Here is a 19,852-nt window from a genome sequence, read left to right as displayed (position 1 = left end):
CCCCACACAGAGGCCCCACACAGAAGTACTTACCTGTACCCGATGGCATGGAGAGCCTCTCAGAACGGAAAGCCGCTGTCCTCTTCTGACAGGGAATGCCATTTGCCAGGGACATTGCACTGCTGAAAAGCAGATGCGTCCAGTGAGGTAGCCACCTCACAGCTGCATCCCTGCTGCGAGCAGGGATGGGTCGTTCGTAATGCCAGGGCGAACCATAGCTGAACGCTCGATGCGGGCTGGGGGTCCATCTGACCCTCTGCCCTGGGGAACCAGGGCGGCCAGTCCGAATCCCAGCACCGCATGATCCATCTTCGTCCGAAGAGATTCGACTAAAAAACTAAAGCTGACAAAATAAACAGCTAGTAAAGTAAGAAAAACTGACATTTTCAAAGAAAATCAAATAAAAAATAAGATAGGCTGAGACTGAAGCCCCAGCACAGGGAAAACTACTCCTGAAGCTAGGCAAATTAAAAAACTGAGTTGGGAGTGATACTGCAGGGGGGGTATTGCCCAGATGGGACAGCCCCCAGGGGTGTGTACATGCAAATGCCTTTTGTTTTTAACTAAGTCTATATGCCTAGCTACTCCTGCGGAGCAGATGACAATACCCATCAGTGATGACTTAGAAGAGGCGGCGACTGTCGGAGGACGCAAGAGAAAACCCAGTGGTGATTAAATACCACCAAAAGAAAGCTCTATTTGTGTGGAAAAAAAAAGATAAATATTTCATATGGGTACAGAGTAGCATGATCACCCATTTGTCATTCAAAATGTGACAGCGCTGAAAGCTGAAAATTGGCCTGGGCAGGAAGGGGGAGAAAGTGCACTGTATTGAAGTGGTTAACTAACGGAAAAACACAACATTGCCTGTTTTGTCAAATGCACCAAAACATTAAAAAATTGTCTTATAATTTCCTTTAAAGCAAATAAGAAGACAAGATCTATTCTTTCATAACTAAAAAAAAAAAAAAAAAAGTTTTTTCAAGAGAAAAAAAGTCTTTGGGCACACTTACCTAAAATGTCTGGGTACTTTAGCAAAATCCTTAAGCTGAGCCTTATTGTCGTACTTGTTGTTTCTGTCCCAGCTAAGAAAAGATTTATCACGGTGACAAACAAGTTTTGAAAGTGGAACTCGGTGTTAGGGTTATCCTTCTCCTAAGAGCACAAAATAAAATGTGTAAAGTTGTGTGAAGTAAACTTTCCATCTATTTAGGGAAAACTCAAATATGTATAGTGCTATATTTATGAAAGAAGCAAGCCCAAACTCAAGAGCTTTGACTGTATGACTCTAATTTCCATTTCCTGACAGACTCCATGGCAGCACACGTATGGGTAGGCTCCGCCTCCTCTCCTACCCTATAGGACCCCACTCCCATAAATCTTTGCTCCATACCAGGAGCCGTGTTCCTTTTTCGTCCTCCTCCTGCGAGAAGGAAGTCTTACCTTATAGGACGTCTATCGGTTTCAGGCGAGCTGGTGGCGTGTGGACCTTGTTGATGTCAGATGCCTCCTGTTTTATGTCCAGCAATCTCGATATTTATCGGGTGGACCCGGGCAATATTATTTTAAAATGCTGAAGAGGCCGTAAATCCTGAATGAGAGGTGGGCTGCATTGATGGCCAATACGTCCTTGCTATTGAGCGGATAGGCCCTGGTGCCCTGTCACACACGCATGAATTCATCCAGGCCTGAGACTGTTCGTTTATCGTCATGGTGGTAAAGTATAAAACTTTCTTTTGGTTTCATTGTATTTCCTGTTTGTGCGGTGGAGCGCTCCTGCGTTCCAGATCGTCGCTTAGGCTCCTCCCCCTGCCTCGCTGGACCTTCAATTGGTTGTCCAGGATGAGGCTTGGCCCTGGTATCGTCTGCGCATGCGCGCGCATCGCTCCCGATCTCCTATGACGATATTGCGTCGTTTGGGGCGTGGCTTTGCGACGCCCGGGAGATTTAAGCAGCTGTCATTCCTGTTTACAATGGGATGTCTGCGGGCGTTGCGGTGGCTTCCCCGTGCTGTTTCTCTGCTCTTCAGCGGTGAGTCATGCTTTGATCCAGGTGCCATTTGGGGTAAAAGGGTTGGTGTGGAGACGAAAGTCAGTACATGTATGCTTACTTTCTTCCTGTGCAGGCTTTTGCTTCTATCTGCAAATGGATGCTTCACCACCCCCCGGTGGCCAGTCCCTGCGCAACAGGTGAGCTAGTTTTTTCTTAACCCTTACCTGCTTGCGTTGGCTGGTGGAATGGAGCCTAAGTGTGTTTTTCTTTCCCTATTTAGCCCTTTTAGGTCTGACCAACGCCCTATTTCTGGATCAAAGGATCGTTCTCCTTCAGCCCATCGGCATTCTTCATCAAAGTCTGGTCATAGGTCTAGCTCCAGGTCTAAACGACATGAGCACACTTCCAGTTCAGTCGCTCCGCGGCAATCCCGCCATTCTGACCGAAGTTCAGGGAAATCATGCTGGGGCTGTCGAGCCCATATCCCTGAGGATAGATCCCTATGTGATACCTGTTATTCCAGGGTTTTGAGGGAAAAGCAAGACACTGCACAACCAGTGGAGGCTATGGTCAGGCGGATTGTAAAAGAATCCCTTAGAGATTGGGATTCGAGCAGGCTTTCGGGTCACTCTTCAGAGGCTCCTGGTTTCCTCCTAAGGGATGAAGTGGAGCCAGGTACCTCACAACCAAGTCGTCTGTCAGAAGATTCTACAGACAGTGAAGATGATTTGGCAGACCAGAATGTAGGTTTTGAACTTGCTATGGTCCCACCGCTAGTTAAGGCGGTTAAGGAGGCATTAAAATGGGAAGATCCAGCTGAGTCCCCAGCTAAACAGAAGAAATACTTCAAACACCTCAAAAAAGAGCGTTCCCATTTTCCCCTCCTAGGGGAATTGGGAGAAATTATTACAGACGAGTGGCAGGGAGTTGAAAAGAGAAACTCTTTGTCATCTAAGGTCTCCAGAATGTATCCCTTTAAGGATGATAAGGTGAAACATCTAGACTCCGCTCCCACGGTGGATGCGGCCTTGATGAGGTTGGTGAAACACGTAACCTTACCATTGGAAGACTCAGTCTCATTCAAAGACGCTCTTGACAGGCGGATTGACACAGATCTTAAGAAGATTTATCTCTCCGCAGGTATGGCGTGTAAGCCGGCTCTGGCTTTGGCAGCCACATCCAAGGCAATGGAAGTCTGGGTAGACAGCGTGGAGGCTACACTTCAGACTGTCTCCGAAGAGGTGGCCAGGAGTTCAGCCATTCAGGAGTTGAGACTGGCAACGGCTTTCTTGGGTGAGGCATCCATTGATATAATCCGCTTGGCGGCGCGGGTCATGCTGTCCTCTGTCACGGCCAAACGCGCCTTGTGGTTGCGCCCCTGGTTGGCCGACCCTGCCTCTAAGCAGGCCTGGTGCAAAATTCCCTTTGAGGGTTCCTCCCTCTTTGGTAATAAACTGGACAGTGCTATTACCCGTGCCACTGGTGGTAAATCTGGTTTCCTTCCCCAGGATCGCCGGTTGATAGATCAGAGAAGACCTCAAAACAGACAAAATCCTGATCGTGCCAGAGAGGCCCGTTTTTACAGGCCCGGTCGTGAGTTCAGGAAGAACTGGAAGCGCCCTCAGTCTACAGGGCAGAAGTTCTCCAAAGGAAAATCTTCAGCAAGCCGAGAGGCGACGAAGTCTTTTTGACATCGAACCTGTCCAGACGGTGCGGGTAGGCGCACGCTTGCTTCAGTTTGCGCACGTCTGGGCAGCCTCGATCGAAGATCAATGGGCCGTCAGAACCGTATCACACGGACATGTGTGGATTTTCGACAGAAGCCCCATTCTTCGCTTCATTCCTACGGCCTTACCCCGTTCAGAAGAGAAGAAGTCAACTCTTCTTACATATGTAGAATCCCTGGTTGCCCAGGGTGCAGCAGTGCCTGTCCCAACCGAGGAACGGTTCCAAGGCATCTACTCTCCGCTCTTCATGGTCTTGAAGAAAAGCGGCTCTTGGAGGCCGGTTATAGACCTAACACACCTAAACACCTTCATCAGGAAAGAGAGGTTCAGGATGGAAACACTTTTTACAATTCGGCAAGTGGTACAGCCAGAGGATTGGATGATATCCATAGACTTGAAAGATGCCTACTTTCACGTCCCAGTCGCAGCAGAAATGCAAAAATTTCTCCGATTCGCAGTGGGTCAGGTGCATCTTCAATTTACCTGTCTCCCTTTCGGGCTTACCACATCACCTCGAATCTTTTCCAAAATCTTACTGGCTGTAGTAGCCCTGATCAGAGCAAAAGGGATTCGTCTTTACCATTACTTGGACGACTTGCTCCTTCTGTCAGAACATCAGGATCAAATTCTGCTTCACAGATCTCAAGTAATTTCCACCCTTCAAGAGTTCGGGTGGCTCCTGAATTTGGAAAAAAGTCATCTGGAACCCACGAAGTCGTTGGTCTTCCTAGGGGCCCTCTTCAACACTTCCAGAGGCACTATCTCCCTTCCATTAGAGAAGATTCCGACAATTCGCAACAGGATTCGTCCGGCATTATCAGCCTCTCATCTCCGGGCATCCCAGTGCATGAAGATAATTGGGACCATGGTTTCCACGGCTCCCATGGTGAAGTGGGCACAGTGGAAGATGAGGCCCTTTCAGATGGGATTCCTCCAACAATGGAATTTCGAGAATCCAGAAGTCCTCATTCGGATAACTACGTCCATGAAGGACAGCCTAACCTGGTGGCTTCAGCGAAAGAATCTTTTAAACTGCCATTCAATCGTTCCAGCGTCCTGGTTGGTCATGACCTCGGACGCCAGCAGGACGGGATGGGGAGCGCATTGCCTGTCGGAGGTGGCCCAGGGCAGATGGGACTTCCCTACATACGGGGTGGTCTCGAATGTGCTGGAGCTTCGGGCAGCGTTCTGTGCTCTCCAGGCCTTTCAGCATCTGGCGACCGATGCCTCGGTCCTCCTAAGACTGGACAATACGACAGCCGTCGCCTACATCAAGAGACAAGGGGGCACCCGCAGTCCTTCTCTTCTGAAAGAAGTGAAACCTATTATGGATTGGGCTCAAAGACATCTGTCCAACTTGTCAGCCGCCTATCTTCCGGGTGCCCAGAACGTCCAGGCAGACTTCCTCTCGAGGTCTGCTCTGGACAACAACGAGTGGTCACTCCATCCAGAGACCTTCATATGGGTCATGTCTCTAGGTTACCATCCAGAGGTAGATCTGTTCGCATCTCCAAGCAATGCCAAACTGGAGAGATTCTACACGAGGTGGCGTTATCCCCAGGCCTACGGGGTAGACGCCCTGACGGATCATTGGAATTTTCAAACGGCCTATGCGTTTCCTCCAGTGCCAGTCATCTTCAAGTTTCTTCACAGACTCAGGACAGAGAGAGTGCAGATCATAGCGATTCTTCCCTTCTGGCCAAAGAGACCGTGGTTTCCTCTGTTGCTCCAGCTGAGCTGTCGGGACCCGATACCTCTGCCAGTCAGGCCGGACCTTCTGTCCCAAGGGCCTATTCTTCACCCCTGCCCAGCACAGCTTCATCTCATGGCATGGCTGTTGAGAGGGAAAGATTGAAAGCGCTCGGTTGTCCAAACGAGGCAATCGCTACAATGATGAGTGCCAGAAGACCCGGCACGAACAAGGTCTATGAAAAAATCTGGTCCAAGTTTAAGGATTATGTGGATAGCAGATCTAGCTCTGTCTCTGACCCAGGAATCCAGGATATTTTGGGCTTCCTCCAGTCCGGTCTGGACCTGTCATTGGCAGTAAGCTCCCTTCGGGTCCAAATTTCAGCCATTTCGGCCTTCACTGGGACTGCATGGGCGAAACACTCCCTGGTTCGCCAGTTCTTCAGAGGCGCTACTAGGTTAAGACCTCCTAGAAAGCCCAGGTTCCCTAAGTGGGATCTTCCTACGGTCTTGGAGTTTCTTTCCTCACTCACCTTGAATCAGAAGGATCCATTCTTCCTTAAAAACATCTCCATGAAAACAGCCTTTCTGGTGGCTATTACTTCGGCCAAACGGGTTTCTGAACTCGGTGCCTTGGGTTACAAGGAACCATTCCTTACGTTTTTCCCTGATCGGGTAGTATTGGTTCCGATGCTTGGCTCCAATCCGAAAGTAATGTCGGTATTCCATGTCAACCAGGAAATTGTCCTACCCACGTTCAAATCTCAAGATGAAAATTCTGTCCATCCTTTGGACGTGGGGGAAACTCTTCGGCTATATCTGGAGACTACAGCTCCTTTCCGCCAGTCAGACCATCTTTTTGTCCTCATCTGTGGAAAAAACAAGGGCAAACAAGCTTCCTCAAGATCTATAGCAAGTTGGATAGTTCAGACCATCCAGTGGGCATATAAAGCCAAGGGACTGGCTCCTCCAGAGGTGGTGACAGCTCATTCCACTAGAGGGATCTCTACGTCGTGGGCAGCTTCTCTTCATGTAGCTCCTGACGTGATTTGCAGAGCGGCTTCTTGGTCATCAATTCATACCTTTATGTCGCATTACTGTGTTGAACCGGCTTCTTTATCTTCGGTCAACTTTGGTTTAAAAGTCTTGTCTGTTGACGGTGCAAATTAAACCTTTTTCTGTTAAACCAGCAGTTACCCGCCCGGGTGTGTATGGCTAGTTATTTCCCATACGTGTGCTGCCATGGAGTCTGTCAGGAAAACGGAAAATTTATATCAATACTTACCGTAATTTTCCTTTCCTGATGGACTCCATGGCAGCAGGAGTCCCCTCCCATCTGCTGGAGTAGTTCTAGTTATGGAACACGGCTCCTGGTATGGAGCAAAGATTTATGGGAGTGGGGTCCTATAGGGTAGGAGAGGAGGCGGAGCCTACCCATACGTGTGCTGCCATGGAGTCCATCAGGAAAGGAAAATTACGGTAAGTATTGATATAAATTTTCCGTTTTCAGGACATATATCCTACATTATATTTTAGCTGTAAGGGAACATACTATAAGCCACCTTATTTGCCAGCACAACCCCACATATATTCTTACCATACCATCTGTAGGGCATTTGAGCTGGGCCCCACGAGTTAGAACTGGGGCAGTATGATCTCACGCTATATGGTCTAATAATTGGGATTGAAGGGTGGCCCTGGGTTTGTTCCCCCATCATTATAGCATCTAGGATCATGCCATGTAAACTGTATGGGGGATATCTTTATTTATGCTGTTTGTATGCTTCAACAGTTTGCAATACAATGAATGGTGGTCTTTGCATACATACAAAAAATATCATTTATATTCCAGAATGGTATCTTATCCCAGAGGAAGATACTTGTTAAGCACTTTTCAAAAGGCGTTGGAGCCCCCAAGCTGAGTGGGTCAACCAGTAAATTTGACTACAAGCTGTGGGGGATACCATATGAACCTGTCACCTTTAATCTTTAATGTTGTAACAAATTTTTGTAAAAAATGTTTATACTATGTGACATGTGATGTAAATATACGTGGTCTAAACATTTTAAACTGATGAAATAAAATGTTGAAATTGTAATCTTATTGCTTTATCAGAAGTTGCCTTCAAAGTCCTAATAAAAGTAATTGTGGTTTTCTAACCCAAAGTATTGTGACTAAACTGTGACTTGCCTCTTCCATTTTTATAAGGAAGCAATCTATGAAGTCCCGAGGACAGTTTTGATCCAGTGTCTTCCCATGCTCTTTCACTTTATCCATCACAAACTCATTGAGAGTGAAGAAATTCCGAAACACTTGATGATGTGGTCCCGGCAAATGAAGCATAATTTTTGGAAAGGAATTGAGCAGCTATTTTTGGAAAGAAAAAGAAAAAAGTATATCATATAAATGCACCAACTGTAATATTTGCATTGAAGAAACAGTAGCTGAATCATCCTTGTAGCGCCCCTGCCCTAGGCTGGTTACATTTAGTTTTTGGCTCTGTTGTACTGAGCTGAGCAGCAATGTACTTTGCAGGTCTGGTAAGGTCTATACTTATGGTAAGCCTGGTGCTTGATTGCTCCTGAATGCCTCTGGAAGAAGCTTCCAGAAATAGAGTAGGAGGGTTAGCCACTGAGTTACGAATATTTATCCGACCTCAGCCAGTCCCTGGGAGGGAAGCCCAAAAGGTGTGGCTGGGGAGAAGATAGATGTTTAGGAGTGTCTCTGATCAGAGCTCTCTCTCCTGGGGCCTCTTCCCCTGGGAGGCAGCCTATTTTGATGTTAGGCCTCAGCATGTGCTTGGCTAAAGCCCTGGAGGAACCAGGACTTAAAATTTGCTAGAGAACACTACCAGTGTAAATTTTGACGTCAAATTTCAATTTAGTTTTATTCATAGTCTTTTGACTAAAATACCATTATAGCTTTAGTCGTATTTTAGTTAACTAAAATCTCCAGTACATTTTAGTTGACTAAAATCTAAATGGGTTTAGTTGAAATGTAATTAAATATTTCTCTATAATTGCCAAACTCATTATATACTCCTGGAGTAAAAATCTAATAACATTTTATTATTTATGGTATTAAGGTTTGAACATACACCACAGACACAGATTTAGCCATTGTGATATATAATGTCTTCATAAACAAAAATATTGCTTTTTGACAAACAGAAGTGCAACTTTAAAATATAAAAAAAAAAAAAAACTGTATACTCTATTGGCTGTAACGCCGCCATTGCACACATTATCTAAATATATTGTCAACATTAAATGTTAAGAAAAAAGAAAAGCCTTTTTCTTAATTTTTTTTTCTTTCAGCAGCTTAGTAGATTCCCCCTACTTATTCTTATGTGGTAGAGCAGTGTTATTTTTGAAGTCAAATTTCTATTTAGTTTTAGTCCTAGTCTTTTGACTAAAATGGCATTTTAGTTTTAGTCGTATTTTTGTCGACTGAAAAAATGTTAGTTTCATCAACAAAGGCGACAAAATTAACACTGACTAAAACTTTAGGAAGCTGGTCTGGAGAAGGTCCCTTTTTCACTGAAGAGTGTTGCAGGGGAGATGGTTGGGGAGCTGTCTTTGAACATTGTGAGTAGGACCTTATGCCTTGAGCTCCAGGTGTGCTTGTGTTTTGAGGGTTAGATGCCAAAGATTGCTATAGTAACTGTAACTGCTCTTACAGAGACTCAGACCAACTGGCTGTTCTTTCTACTTCTAGCATTAAGATTGCTACAGAATGACTTTGCTTTAAAATCTGTCCCCTAATGTCTGTGTTTTGGAGTATCCTGCACCTTCATCCATCTACCCACCTGTGTTCAAATACTGCAATCCTCAAAAAGACACCCCTAGACTGAGCTTGAATTTTGTCAGTATGCTTTAGAACTGGAACCTGGCCCTGGCAGGCTTAGAAGAGGTAAGAAATACCTGAGTCATTTTGAGTGCCCCCCTCAAGGGGTTAGCAAACCATCCTTATAATACTAATAGCTTACTAATAGCTGCTAAAATTCAGTATATGATATCTTTATTGTGCCCTAGTATCAGATATATTTTTTCATGTTAAAGCAGAGCTTTAAGTTCCACTTTATGCCCTCCCCCCACCCCTGTTTTTATTTTTGGCATTTTTTTTTGGGGGGGGGGAGCGGTTACCTGGTTTTAAAAGGTACTCACAACCACTTCTAATCAGATTGTCACGGCGGATCCACCAGAATGGCTCATGAATGCCCGGTGGGCAGCTGGCTGCCAACCTTAACAATGCCGGCTCCAGGGATCCAAAGACCAGCAAAGAACCGGGTTTGGGTGAAGATGGCACTGGTCTCCTGGACAGTTGAGTGTCCTTTTATTGAAAGTTAGCAGCTACTTTATTTGGGGAGAGGGCTAGGGCTGAGTTGTCTACCCCCCGTACTCCTAGATAATACTGTAACTGCCAGAGAAGGCAGCTTCTTCTTTCCCACTCTGGCCATGAAATGTCACATGACAAGGGGAGAGAGGAAGAAGGGCAGTCTGAGATTGAGATGAGTTCTCAGTCTCAGTGCCAGCTATATTCCACCTCTTGCAGGCTTGAGGATGGAAAAAGCAGAATCCCTCCAGCAGCGGTTATTGGCCTTCTCCTGTTAGTGAGAAGCAGGATTAGTGGTCACATTACCAGTGCCCTCAACTCTGCGAGTGGATTATAGGAGATAGCTGATGTTACATCAGGAATAGCTTCAATAGGATTGTGGCTTAGCTGCAGGCTACCCGGAGGTCAAATAAAAGATGCCCACAGTTGCATAGGAGGGTAGGTGCCAAGTGCTGGAATGAGAGAGGCATGTGCCATGGGGCTGACCACAGCAGATATTGAGGCTTGAGACTATATTGCAGCAGAGACTGGAGGATGCAAGTACAGAGTAGGTACAGTGAAGATTTAGATTATATTCAGCAAAGGATGCAGGTGCAATGGAGGCACAGTGGAGGCTGTGGGTGCATAATGTTCCCAGCAGAGGTTTAAGCTAGATACAGTTTAGACTGCAGATGCAGCTGAGGTTATAGCTGTAGAAAAGGCTCAGCTGAGCTTACAGGTGTGAAGGAAGTGTAGTGGATGTTCAGACTATGGATGCAGTGGAGGCTGAGGTTGGGGGGGATTTAGACTGTGGATGCAGTGGAGACTAAAACTGCAGGGGCAGTGGAGGCAGAGGAAGGTGGTACTATGGAGGTTCAGACTGTGGATTGCAGCTGAAGCTTGGCTGAGGATGCAGCAGGGACTTGGCTGTGGGTGCATTTCTGGCACTAGGCTGTAGGCGAACACTGACTTTTGGAGGCTCAGGGGAACACAGTGACTTCTTGCTTGAACAGTGACAAAGTGTGAAGTTAGATTTTAAATGAGGAATCCAGTGCACCAACACATCATGTTATGCATCATTGTGTGACACGACTGGTACAGATACACAGCTTACTAAGGAAAAGATTTCACTTTAAGTATCATATCTCCAAAAAATGTTCTACGATATTGTCTAATATCTTTTTTAATTTTAGGGTCAGCAGTGCTGGTTAATTCGCCTCTAGTTATAACAGCAGGTGTACAGGAGCAGTGGAATGTTGTACACAGTGACCCTTCCTTTAATGAATTCTGGTTTACATACACATCCTTTATTTATTGATTCTAGTGTAGTTCATGCTGTGCCCTTTGTAGTGTTTCCCGTATAGTGCTGCAGAGGCCATGACATTACTTTGAGAAGTCATGAGACCAAACTTTGTTCTCTCAATTCCCCCCTTTCCCCATTCATCAAAATACTTGGACCTTTGTTTGCTTTGGGACTTTGATGCTCGGGGAACATTTGTAAAGCACACCACTGTGCTCCATAAATGTGCTTTTATAAGAATAAAGAACAATCACAAAAAGAGAAATGTACTGCGTGTCCTTCATAAGCCATAAAAAGATATCGGAGTTTTCCCCCTTGGACTTTTAGGCAGCAAAAATGAATCAAAACATACAAAAATGTAAGATATATAATAACAAATATCTTTATTTATACAAAGTTAAAAAACAAAAAATGCTTAAAATATGGCCTGTGATGTATTATGTCACCAAAAAGATAACCCTGTTGGCAGCAGAAATGCTATACAAAGAATTTCCACTTTATACTTCTGCCTCAAAACAAGAACCCCAAAGGGTTTCGATATGCAACAATCATAATCTTCATCGGGGATTAGTTATATCTTACGGCTCGGAGAAGATGAACATACACCAGATTGCTCTTTATTAATTGGTTTAGGACTCTGGATGTGTTATACACACCCTAAAAAAGTTGGTATAGTACACAGGATATGTGTAGCACATCCATTGCTTCTGCCCTGCTGCTGGATCCCCCTTTACTCCTTAGCAATTCTGGGCTCTGTATAATCAAAGACAGAGTTGCTGTAAAAAAAAAAAAAAACCTTTCTGACTCAGTGTTAATTAACAACTTCAGAAGGAAATAGAACAATATAAAGTAACATTGTTGCTTTTGTATCCATCCTGTTTTGTTCATCTGCTCACTTCGCTATTCTGCAGAGTTCTATGGTGCGAGATGAGAGGAGCCGCAGCTAAGGTGTGCCGACCATGAAGCACGCTATCTTGCTACCACTGACCGACCGGGCCTGTGTCCTAGTCCTGCTGCCATCTTCACAGATTTAAAGGGGATTAATACAGCATGAAGCTGATAGTGTGAATCGGATGGTGGGTGAATTAGCCAATCTTGTTAATCTGCATTTACGGACCTTTAGAGCCAGTTCACACTACTCCGACTTGAAACGCGATTTGTTTGCCCTCAAGTCGCCCCAAGTCTCTTGTCATTACAAATTCAATGTAAATGAATGAGAGCCGTCTTAATATGCACTACTGAAGTCGTTCCGACTTCAGAAACGTTTCCTGTACTATTTCAAGGCGACCTCTATCCGACTTGTGCACATAGACTTCAATGGGAGTCGCCTCTAAGTCGGATCCTTATCTATTTTCAAGCGACTGTGATCAGACTTTCCAGGAAGAAGAAAAAGATTACCCAGGCATTCCCCACAGACAAAGTCACCTATCATTTAAGTCTCTTCAAAGTCACGCTAAAGTCGGCGCTAAAAAGTCGCTCCTTCATGGGGCGACTTTGAGTTGGAGCAGTCTGAACCGGCTCTTATGGTCTAAGCTTAAGGTGAGCGAGCATTGCAGCTGGAGGTGATTGGTGATTGAAGCACACTTTGAATACTCACTATATACTCTTTACTTGAAATGTGGACTTTAGAGGAGCACTGACATCACACATTGGACACTGTTTATGCCTAGGAGCACATTGCTCACTGTACTTTCTATTGCAATTATTTTCTTTTATTTAATACTGTTTGATAGTGTTATATGATACACAAAGGTTAATTCATTTAATATGTTATAATCTAATTGATCATGGTTATTTAAAAGGAACAGTGCACCACTTTATAAAACATATTTATTGGTTATTTAAGTGATAGAGTACCCTTTTGGGGGGTGGTTTGCAGCAGTTCCAAACAAGCATACGCACACTTTTTTTTTGTTTGCAGTTACCTAGCAGCGTATGAGTTTTACCTTCACTGATTAAAGGGATAAACTTTGATCTGCAGATGATGTCAGATAAAGCAACCTAACAAGTAAAAAAAAGGTCTTTTTTAAATTTACCTTTATTTAACCCTTTATTAACCCTTAGTTTACTCTACTTAGCCATTATTATCTCCTTATTCTCCTTCTCCATCCAACTATTATTTTCCTGCTGATTTTTCTATTTTATTAACTATTAATATTTAATATTAAAATATATATTTTTTTTAATCGCCACATACAAAGAAAGGCAAAATAAAAAAAAAAAGAAGAAAAAAAAAAAAAAAAAATATTTTGTTTGCAAATAAGTTTGCAATGCTTTGTACCCAAATCATAGATTTAGTGTCATTTAAGACAGGAAAGATTACAGAATAAAAATTTTAAACTTATACTGGTATAAAAAAATAATACAAAGTGTGTTGTGTTTAGTCTTGTTATGTTTTATTGTCTAAGTATTGTGAAAAAAAAAAAAAAAAAAAAAACGGTCATGCTGAACGATGTTTCAGGCACCATAATGTTCTCCAGACCATTTCACGTCTGTGACATGTGCTCAGGGTGAACCTGTGAAAGCACAGTGACGGACATGCCGATTCTGGTGTTCAATGCCAAAGACATTCACACCAGTGGTCTGCTGGAGGTCATTTTGTAGGGCTCTGGCAGTGCTCATCCTGTTCCTCCTTGCACAAAGGAGCAGATACCGGTCCTGCTGATGGGTTATGGACCTTCTACGGCCCTGTCCAGCTCTCCTAGAATTCCTGCCTGTCTCCTGGAATCCCCTCCATGCTCTTGAGACTGTGCTGGGAGACACAGCAAACCTTTTGGTGATGGCACATATTGATATGCCATCCTGTAGGAGTTGAACAGCCTGTGCAACCTCTATAGGGTCCAGGTATCACCTCATGCTACCAGTAGTGACACTGACCCTAGCCAAATGCAAAACTAGTTTAAACAGTCAGAAAAGATGAGTACGGAAAAAAATGTCAGTGCCCTCCACCTGTAAAACTATTCCTGTTTTAGGTCGTTTCATTCTTGCCCATCTAGCGCACATGTTAATTTCATTAACACCAAAGCAGCTGAAACTGATTAACAACCCCCTCTGCTACTTACCTGACCAGATGAATATCCCAGGAGTTTAATTGGCTTGATGCTATACTCTGATTAAAAGTATTCCTTTAATTTTTATGAGCAGTATATATTACCTTTTTATCTTATAAAAGGTCAACATTACTGCTGAATAAACAGGTCCACCGCAGAATTGTAAAAACGTTTCTGGTCCATAGGGGGTGCACAGGGATGAGAGGGGATGTGGTTAAAGTTTATATGAACCCTTACCTTGTAAAATAACCCATTCGGGTTTTAAATAGAAATGCAGGGCAAAACATATAGGTTTTACATTTTTGTAAAAAGTGATCACATGAGCTCTGTTCTCAGCTGCATAGGGGCTTAGAGAGGTGGAGGTGAAGACTGCAGAGGGATGTGTCAGCAGGAGGCAGAGGGAAAGCAGTACACTGATCTTCCCAGAGAGGAGCTGTTCAGGGGTGTGTCAGCTGAGGTATAACCAATAGAGTGCAGGAAGGCTGTGCTCACAAGTAGAATGCAAAAAAACAAATTTACTGTGCTGGGATGGATGTGCTTCCATGCCCTGGTGTGGTCAGTTTAAATAGGAAAGCAGGGGTCTGACAGAACAACAATATATTTCACACAAAGGTAGAAGAGCAAAAAAAACAGAATACATTTTAATACATGGTAACACAAACACATCAGAAATATGAAAAGTTGGTGTAAAATACACTTTAAAGTGTTAATAAAGTCTTAAAGGTTTTTTACCTTGATGCAGAAACATGTAGGTTGTCATTACTAGCCTCCTTAAACATTTTTAGAATTTTTGGCTACCCTTATAGGGTCTCCTTTTGGCAGAAAATAATCTAGTTAGTGAGATCAGAGTAGCTGTTTTACCTGTCCAGCAATGGAGTTTCTTATTCTGAATGCATCTTTCAACATTGCAAGAAGACCAAGAAAGTTCTTGTCCTCATAATCAAAACGTTGACCAAAGACAATGGAACAGATCACGTTGGACACCGCCAAAGTCACCAGATTTGTAGGATCGAAGGGTGAACCTACAGCAAAATTAAATAAAATTCCTTCCTTGAATCAAGTGAACAATTAATGGGGAGAATTCATTAAAACTGGAGAAAAGAAATTAACACAAAAGTGGAGTTGTTGACCATAGTGACCAATAGGAGGAAAAAGTTAAACCTGATTGGCCATCTTTTACCAACCAGCTTGTCAAAATTATTGTATGCTTGGCTTAAATCAGATCCCCTATATCACCTCTAGATAACTCTAGTCTGGGAGTACCTATTACTACCTGAGTGTCTGGGAGTACCTATTGCTACCTGAGTGTCTGGGAGTACCTATTGCTACCTGAGTGTCTGGGAGTACCTGTTGCTACCTGAGTGTCTGGGAGTACCTGTTGCTACCTGAGTGTCTGGGAGTACCTATTACTACCTGAGGGCCTGTGAGTACCTATTACTACCTGTGCGACTGACCGGGCTGTGTGTCTGTGAGTGTTGTGCGACTGACCGGGCTGTGTGTCTGTGAGTGTTGTGCGACTGACCGGGCTGTGTGTCTGTGAGTGTTGTGCGACTGTGAGTGTTGTGCGACTGACCGGGCTGTGCGACTGAGTGTTGGGCAACTGAGAGTGTTGTGCAACTGAGAGTGTTGGGCAACAGAGTGTTGTGCGACTGACTGGGCTATGCGACTGAGTGTTGGGCAACTGAGAGTGTGGTGCGACTGAACCGGGCTGTGAGACTGGGAGTGTGGTGCAACTGACCGGGCTGTGTGACTGTGAGTGTGTGCGACTGAGTGTTGTGCGACTGACCGACCGGGTGTTGCGACTGGGAGTGTTGTGCGACTGACCGGGCTGTGAGATTGTGAGTGTTGTGCAACTGAGTGTCAAGTCAGGGTAGTGGAGTACCAGAGGGAGAGAAGGTAGAGTTAGGAAGCCAGGAAATAGCCACATAGGATAGACTTAAATCACTGAATCCCTAAATCACTGAATCCCCATTAGATTAGTAGGTACAATGCCCGGCAGGTGTGGAGATGCGACTGGGTGTACATCTTGTGATATGTATGCGTTCCTCGGTCATGCGATCGAGGGCGAATACAAATGCGCAAAATGTAAGCAAGTTGCTTCCCTGGAAGCTCAGGTCCTGAATCTAGGGAAGCAGCTGGCAACACTGAGACGACTGTCCATACCGGAGGAGAGCCAGGATCGTACCAGTCAGGTGCAGGCAGATGTCTGCACAGAGGTGGGCGGAGTATTGGAAGTGCAGGCATCAGAGCAGAGTAGAGGGGTGACAGTTAGGAGGGGTAGAAGGGGACAAGGCAAGGAGGCTGATCCTAGGCTGGAGCACCCCAATAGATACGCCCCGTTGTGTGATGTTGGGGAAACCAGTCAGGGACCAGCATTGCTGGTAAGAGCGACGTCCCTACCTGCCAGGAGAAGAACTTCTCCAGTGAGGCCGGGAGAAAGGGAAAGGAAAGACAGGTACTGGTGGTAGGGGACTCAATTATTAGAAGGACAGACAGTGTAATCTGCGACAAAGACCGTGTGCGCCGAACAGTCTGTTTGCCGGGCGCTCGGGTTCGGCACATTGCGGATCGGGTGGACAGATTATTGGGTGGGGCTGGGGAAGACCCAGCTGTCATGGTACACGTGGGTACCAATGACATAGGCAGAGGAAGATGGAGAGTCCTAAATGATTTCAGGGACTTAGGTGCTAAGTTGAGGACTAGGACCTCCAAGGTAGTATTTTCCGAAATACTTCCTGTACCTCGAGCCACACCAGAGAGGCAGCGGGAGATTAGGGAAGTTAACAAGTGGCTGAGGAGCTGGTGTAGTAAGGAGGGTTTCGGGTTCCTGGAGAACTGGGCCGACTTCTCAGTCGGCCACCGTCTCTTTGGTAGGGACGGATTGCACCTAAATGGGGAGGGTGCAGCCGTACTGGGTGAGAAGATGTCCAAAAAGTTAGAGGGGCTTTTAAACTAGGTGATGGGGGGGGGAGGGTACAGATGTAGAATTAGCCAGAGGAAAGCAAGTTTCAGAGGGCAGAAATGGGGGCATTAGCGGTAGGGTGTTCAGAGCTCCTATACCCAGGGGGGGTATGGGGAAAAATCAAGAGAGCAGCCTAAAAACATCAAATGAGGATATATGTAACCGGTCAAAATTAAGAGGTTTGTATACCAATGCCAGAAGCCTGGCCAACAAGATGGGAGAGCTGGAGCTACTGATGTTTGAGGAGGACTGAGATTTTGTGGGGATAACAGAGACTTGGTTTGACAGCTCTCATGACTGGATGGCGACCATTCAGGGGTATTCCCTTTATCGCAGAGATAGAGAAGGTAAAAAAGGGGGAGGGGTATGTCTGTATATTAAGAACAGTATACAGATAAATATGAGGGATGATATTAATAATGGAGCTAAGGACGAGGCAGAATCCCTATGGGTAGAGCGTCAAAGGGAAGGCACGGTGGGGAAAGTAATATTGGGCGTATGCTATAGGCCCCCCAACCAGAGGGAGGAGGGGGAGGCGGACCTCATTTTACAGATAGGATTGGCAGCAAGGATGGGAAATGTCATTATAATGGGGGACTTTAATTATCCTGATATAGACTGGGCAGAAGGAACCGCACACTCAGCCAAGGCTAGGCAGTTCCTAAATGTTTTACAGGACAATTTCATGGGTCAGATGGTAAATGCACCGACAAGAAACAGCGCGGTACTTGAACTACTGACTACCAACAATACAGACCTGCTAAGGGATATAGAAATACGGGGCAACTTAGGAAACAGTGACCATAGGTCAATAAGTTTCAGTATTAGTTACAGTAATAGGAAGCAGAGGGGTAATATAAGGACGCTGAATTTCAAAAGAGTCAATTTCCCAAAACTGCGCTCGCTGCTAGAAAATATCAATTGAGATAGAACCCTTGGAACAAAGAACACAGAGGAAAAATGGGAGTGCTTTAAGAGCATACTTAACAAGGGGATTGACCAGTGCATTCCAAAGGGAAATAAATTTAAAAGAGCAAAACTAAACCCTGGGTGGCTAAACTCCAACATAAAAATGCATATTAGTGCTAAAGAAAAGGCCTTCAAAAAATACAAGACTGAGGGGTCATTGGCAGCATTTAAGCATTACAAAGAGTGTAATAAGAAATGTAAAAACGAAATCAGGGCGGCTAAAATAGAACACGAGAGACATATAGCGGAGGAGAGTAAAAAGAACCCCAAGAAGTTCTTTAAGTATATAAACAGTAAGAAAGCGAGGCCAGAACACACATTGGCCCCATAAAAGATGACAAAGGAAATATGGCCACTGAGGACAGAGAAAAGGCGGAAGTGTTAAATAATTTCTTCTCTTCAGTCTTCACAAAAGAATCGGGGGGCTACACAAACCTAGCTTGTAAGGCCGAGCTAAACAACACACCTCAGGAAATACCGCCATGGCTAACAGAAGATAGACTTAAAACTAAACTAGAGAAACTTAACATAAATAAATCACCGGGACCGGATGGCTTGCACCTGAAGGTTCTTAAAGAGCTCAGCCAGGTGATTGCCAGACCATTATTCTTGATCTTTAAGGATAGTTTACAGATGGGTATGGTACCAGCTGATTGGAAAAAAGCCAACGTGGTACCAATATTTAAAAAGGGGCCGAGATGTATCCCGGGTAACTATAGGCCGGTCAGCCTAACATCAGTAGTCTGCAAGATTTTGGAGGGGATGTTAAGGGACCACATACAAGACTTTAGTAATGAAAATGGTATTATTAGTAGTAATCAGCATGTATTCATGAAAAATCGTTCTTGCCAAACCAATCTATTAACCTTCTATGATGAAGTGAGCTGCCACCTAGATAAAGGAAAGCCTGTGGATGTGGTGTATCTGGACTTTGCAAAGGCCTTTGACACCGTTCCCCACAAACACTTACTGTACAAACTAAGGAAGGTAGGTATGGACCATAAGGTGAGTACCTGGATAGAGAACTGGCTTCAGGGGAGAGTCCAGAGGGTGATGATCAATGGGGAGTACTCGGATTGGGCGGGTGTGGAAAGTGGGGTCCCCCAGGGTTCTGTCCTGGGACCAATCCGGTTTAATTTATTCATAAATGATCTAGAGAAGGGGATATCAAGTACAATCTCAGTATTTGCGGATGATACTAAACTAAGCTTGCCAATATCTTCTATGCAGGATGTGGAGGCCTTACAAGCGGACCTGAACAAAATAACGGGGTGGGCAACTACATGGCAGATGAGGTTTAATGTTGAAAAAAGTAAAGTAATGCACTTGGGGGCCAGAAACCAGAAAGCAAGGTACTCACTAGGGGGGAACCTCTGGGTGAGTTTAGGATGGAAAAAGACTTGGGGGTACTGGTAGACAACAGGCTTGGCAGTGGCATGCAATGCCAAGCCGCTGCAAGCAAAGCCAACAGAATACTGGGATGTATAAAAAAGGGTATTCACTCCAGAAATAAAGAGATTATTCTCCCGCTCTACAAGACTCTGGTCCGGCCACATCTGGTGTATGCTGTCCAGTTCTGGGCACCGGTCCTCAGGAAGGATCTGCTGGAATTGGAAAGAATCCAGAGAAGGGCAACAAAAATAATTAGGGGACTGGAGGACATCAGCTATGAGGAAAGACTACAAGCACTGAACCTATTCTCTCTGGAGAAGAGACGATTGAGGGGGGATATGATATCAATGTACAAATACTGTACTGGCGACCCTAGCATAAGGAACAAACTATTCAGAGAAAGGAGATACAATAAGACACGTGGCCACTCACTAAAACTAGAGGAAAGGCGGTTTA

At 44.8% G+C, this 19,852-nt stretch overlaps 1 protein-coding gene across 1 annotated transcript in view; it reads right to left on the bottom strand.

Annotated features, from left to right (window-relative positions):
• The window catches only part of LOC309559471 (cytochrome P450 2C8-like), an 80,837-nt gene that overhangs the window by 21,657 nt on the left and 39,328 nt on the right, over positions 1 to 19,852 (bottom strand). Inside the window, exons 5-7 of the mRNA XM_082262743.1 lie at positions 14,935 to 15,095; positions 7,600 to 7,776; positions 1,014 to 1,155 (exon numbers count right to left, since the gene is read on the bottom strand). Of these exons, the coding sequence (XP_082118869.1) occupies positions 1,014 to 1,155; positions 7,600 to 7,776; positions 14,935 to 15,095 (480 nt within the window). The remainder of the gene's footprint in view (positions 1 to 1,013; positions 1,156 to 7,599; positions 7,777 to 14,934; positions 15,096 to 19,852) is intronic.

This window comes from Pelophylax lessonae, assembly GCF_965119305.1.
Source record: "Pelophylax lessonae genome assembly, chromosome: 7".
In the NCBI taxonomy this organism is placed as follows: Eukaryota; Metazoa; Chordata; class Amphibia; order Anura; family Ranidae; genus Pelophylax; species Pelophylax lessonae.
This window is presented reverse-complemented; position numbering and strand designations above follow the sequence as displayed.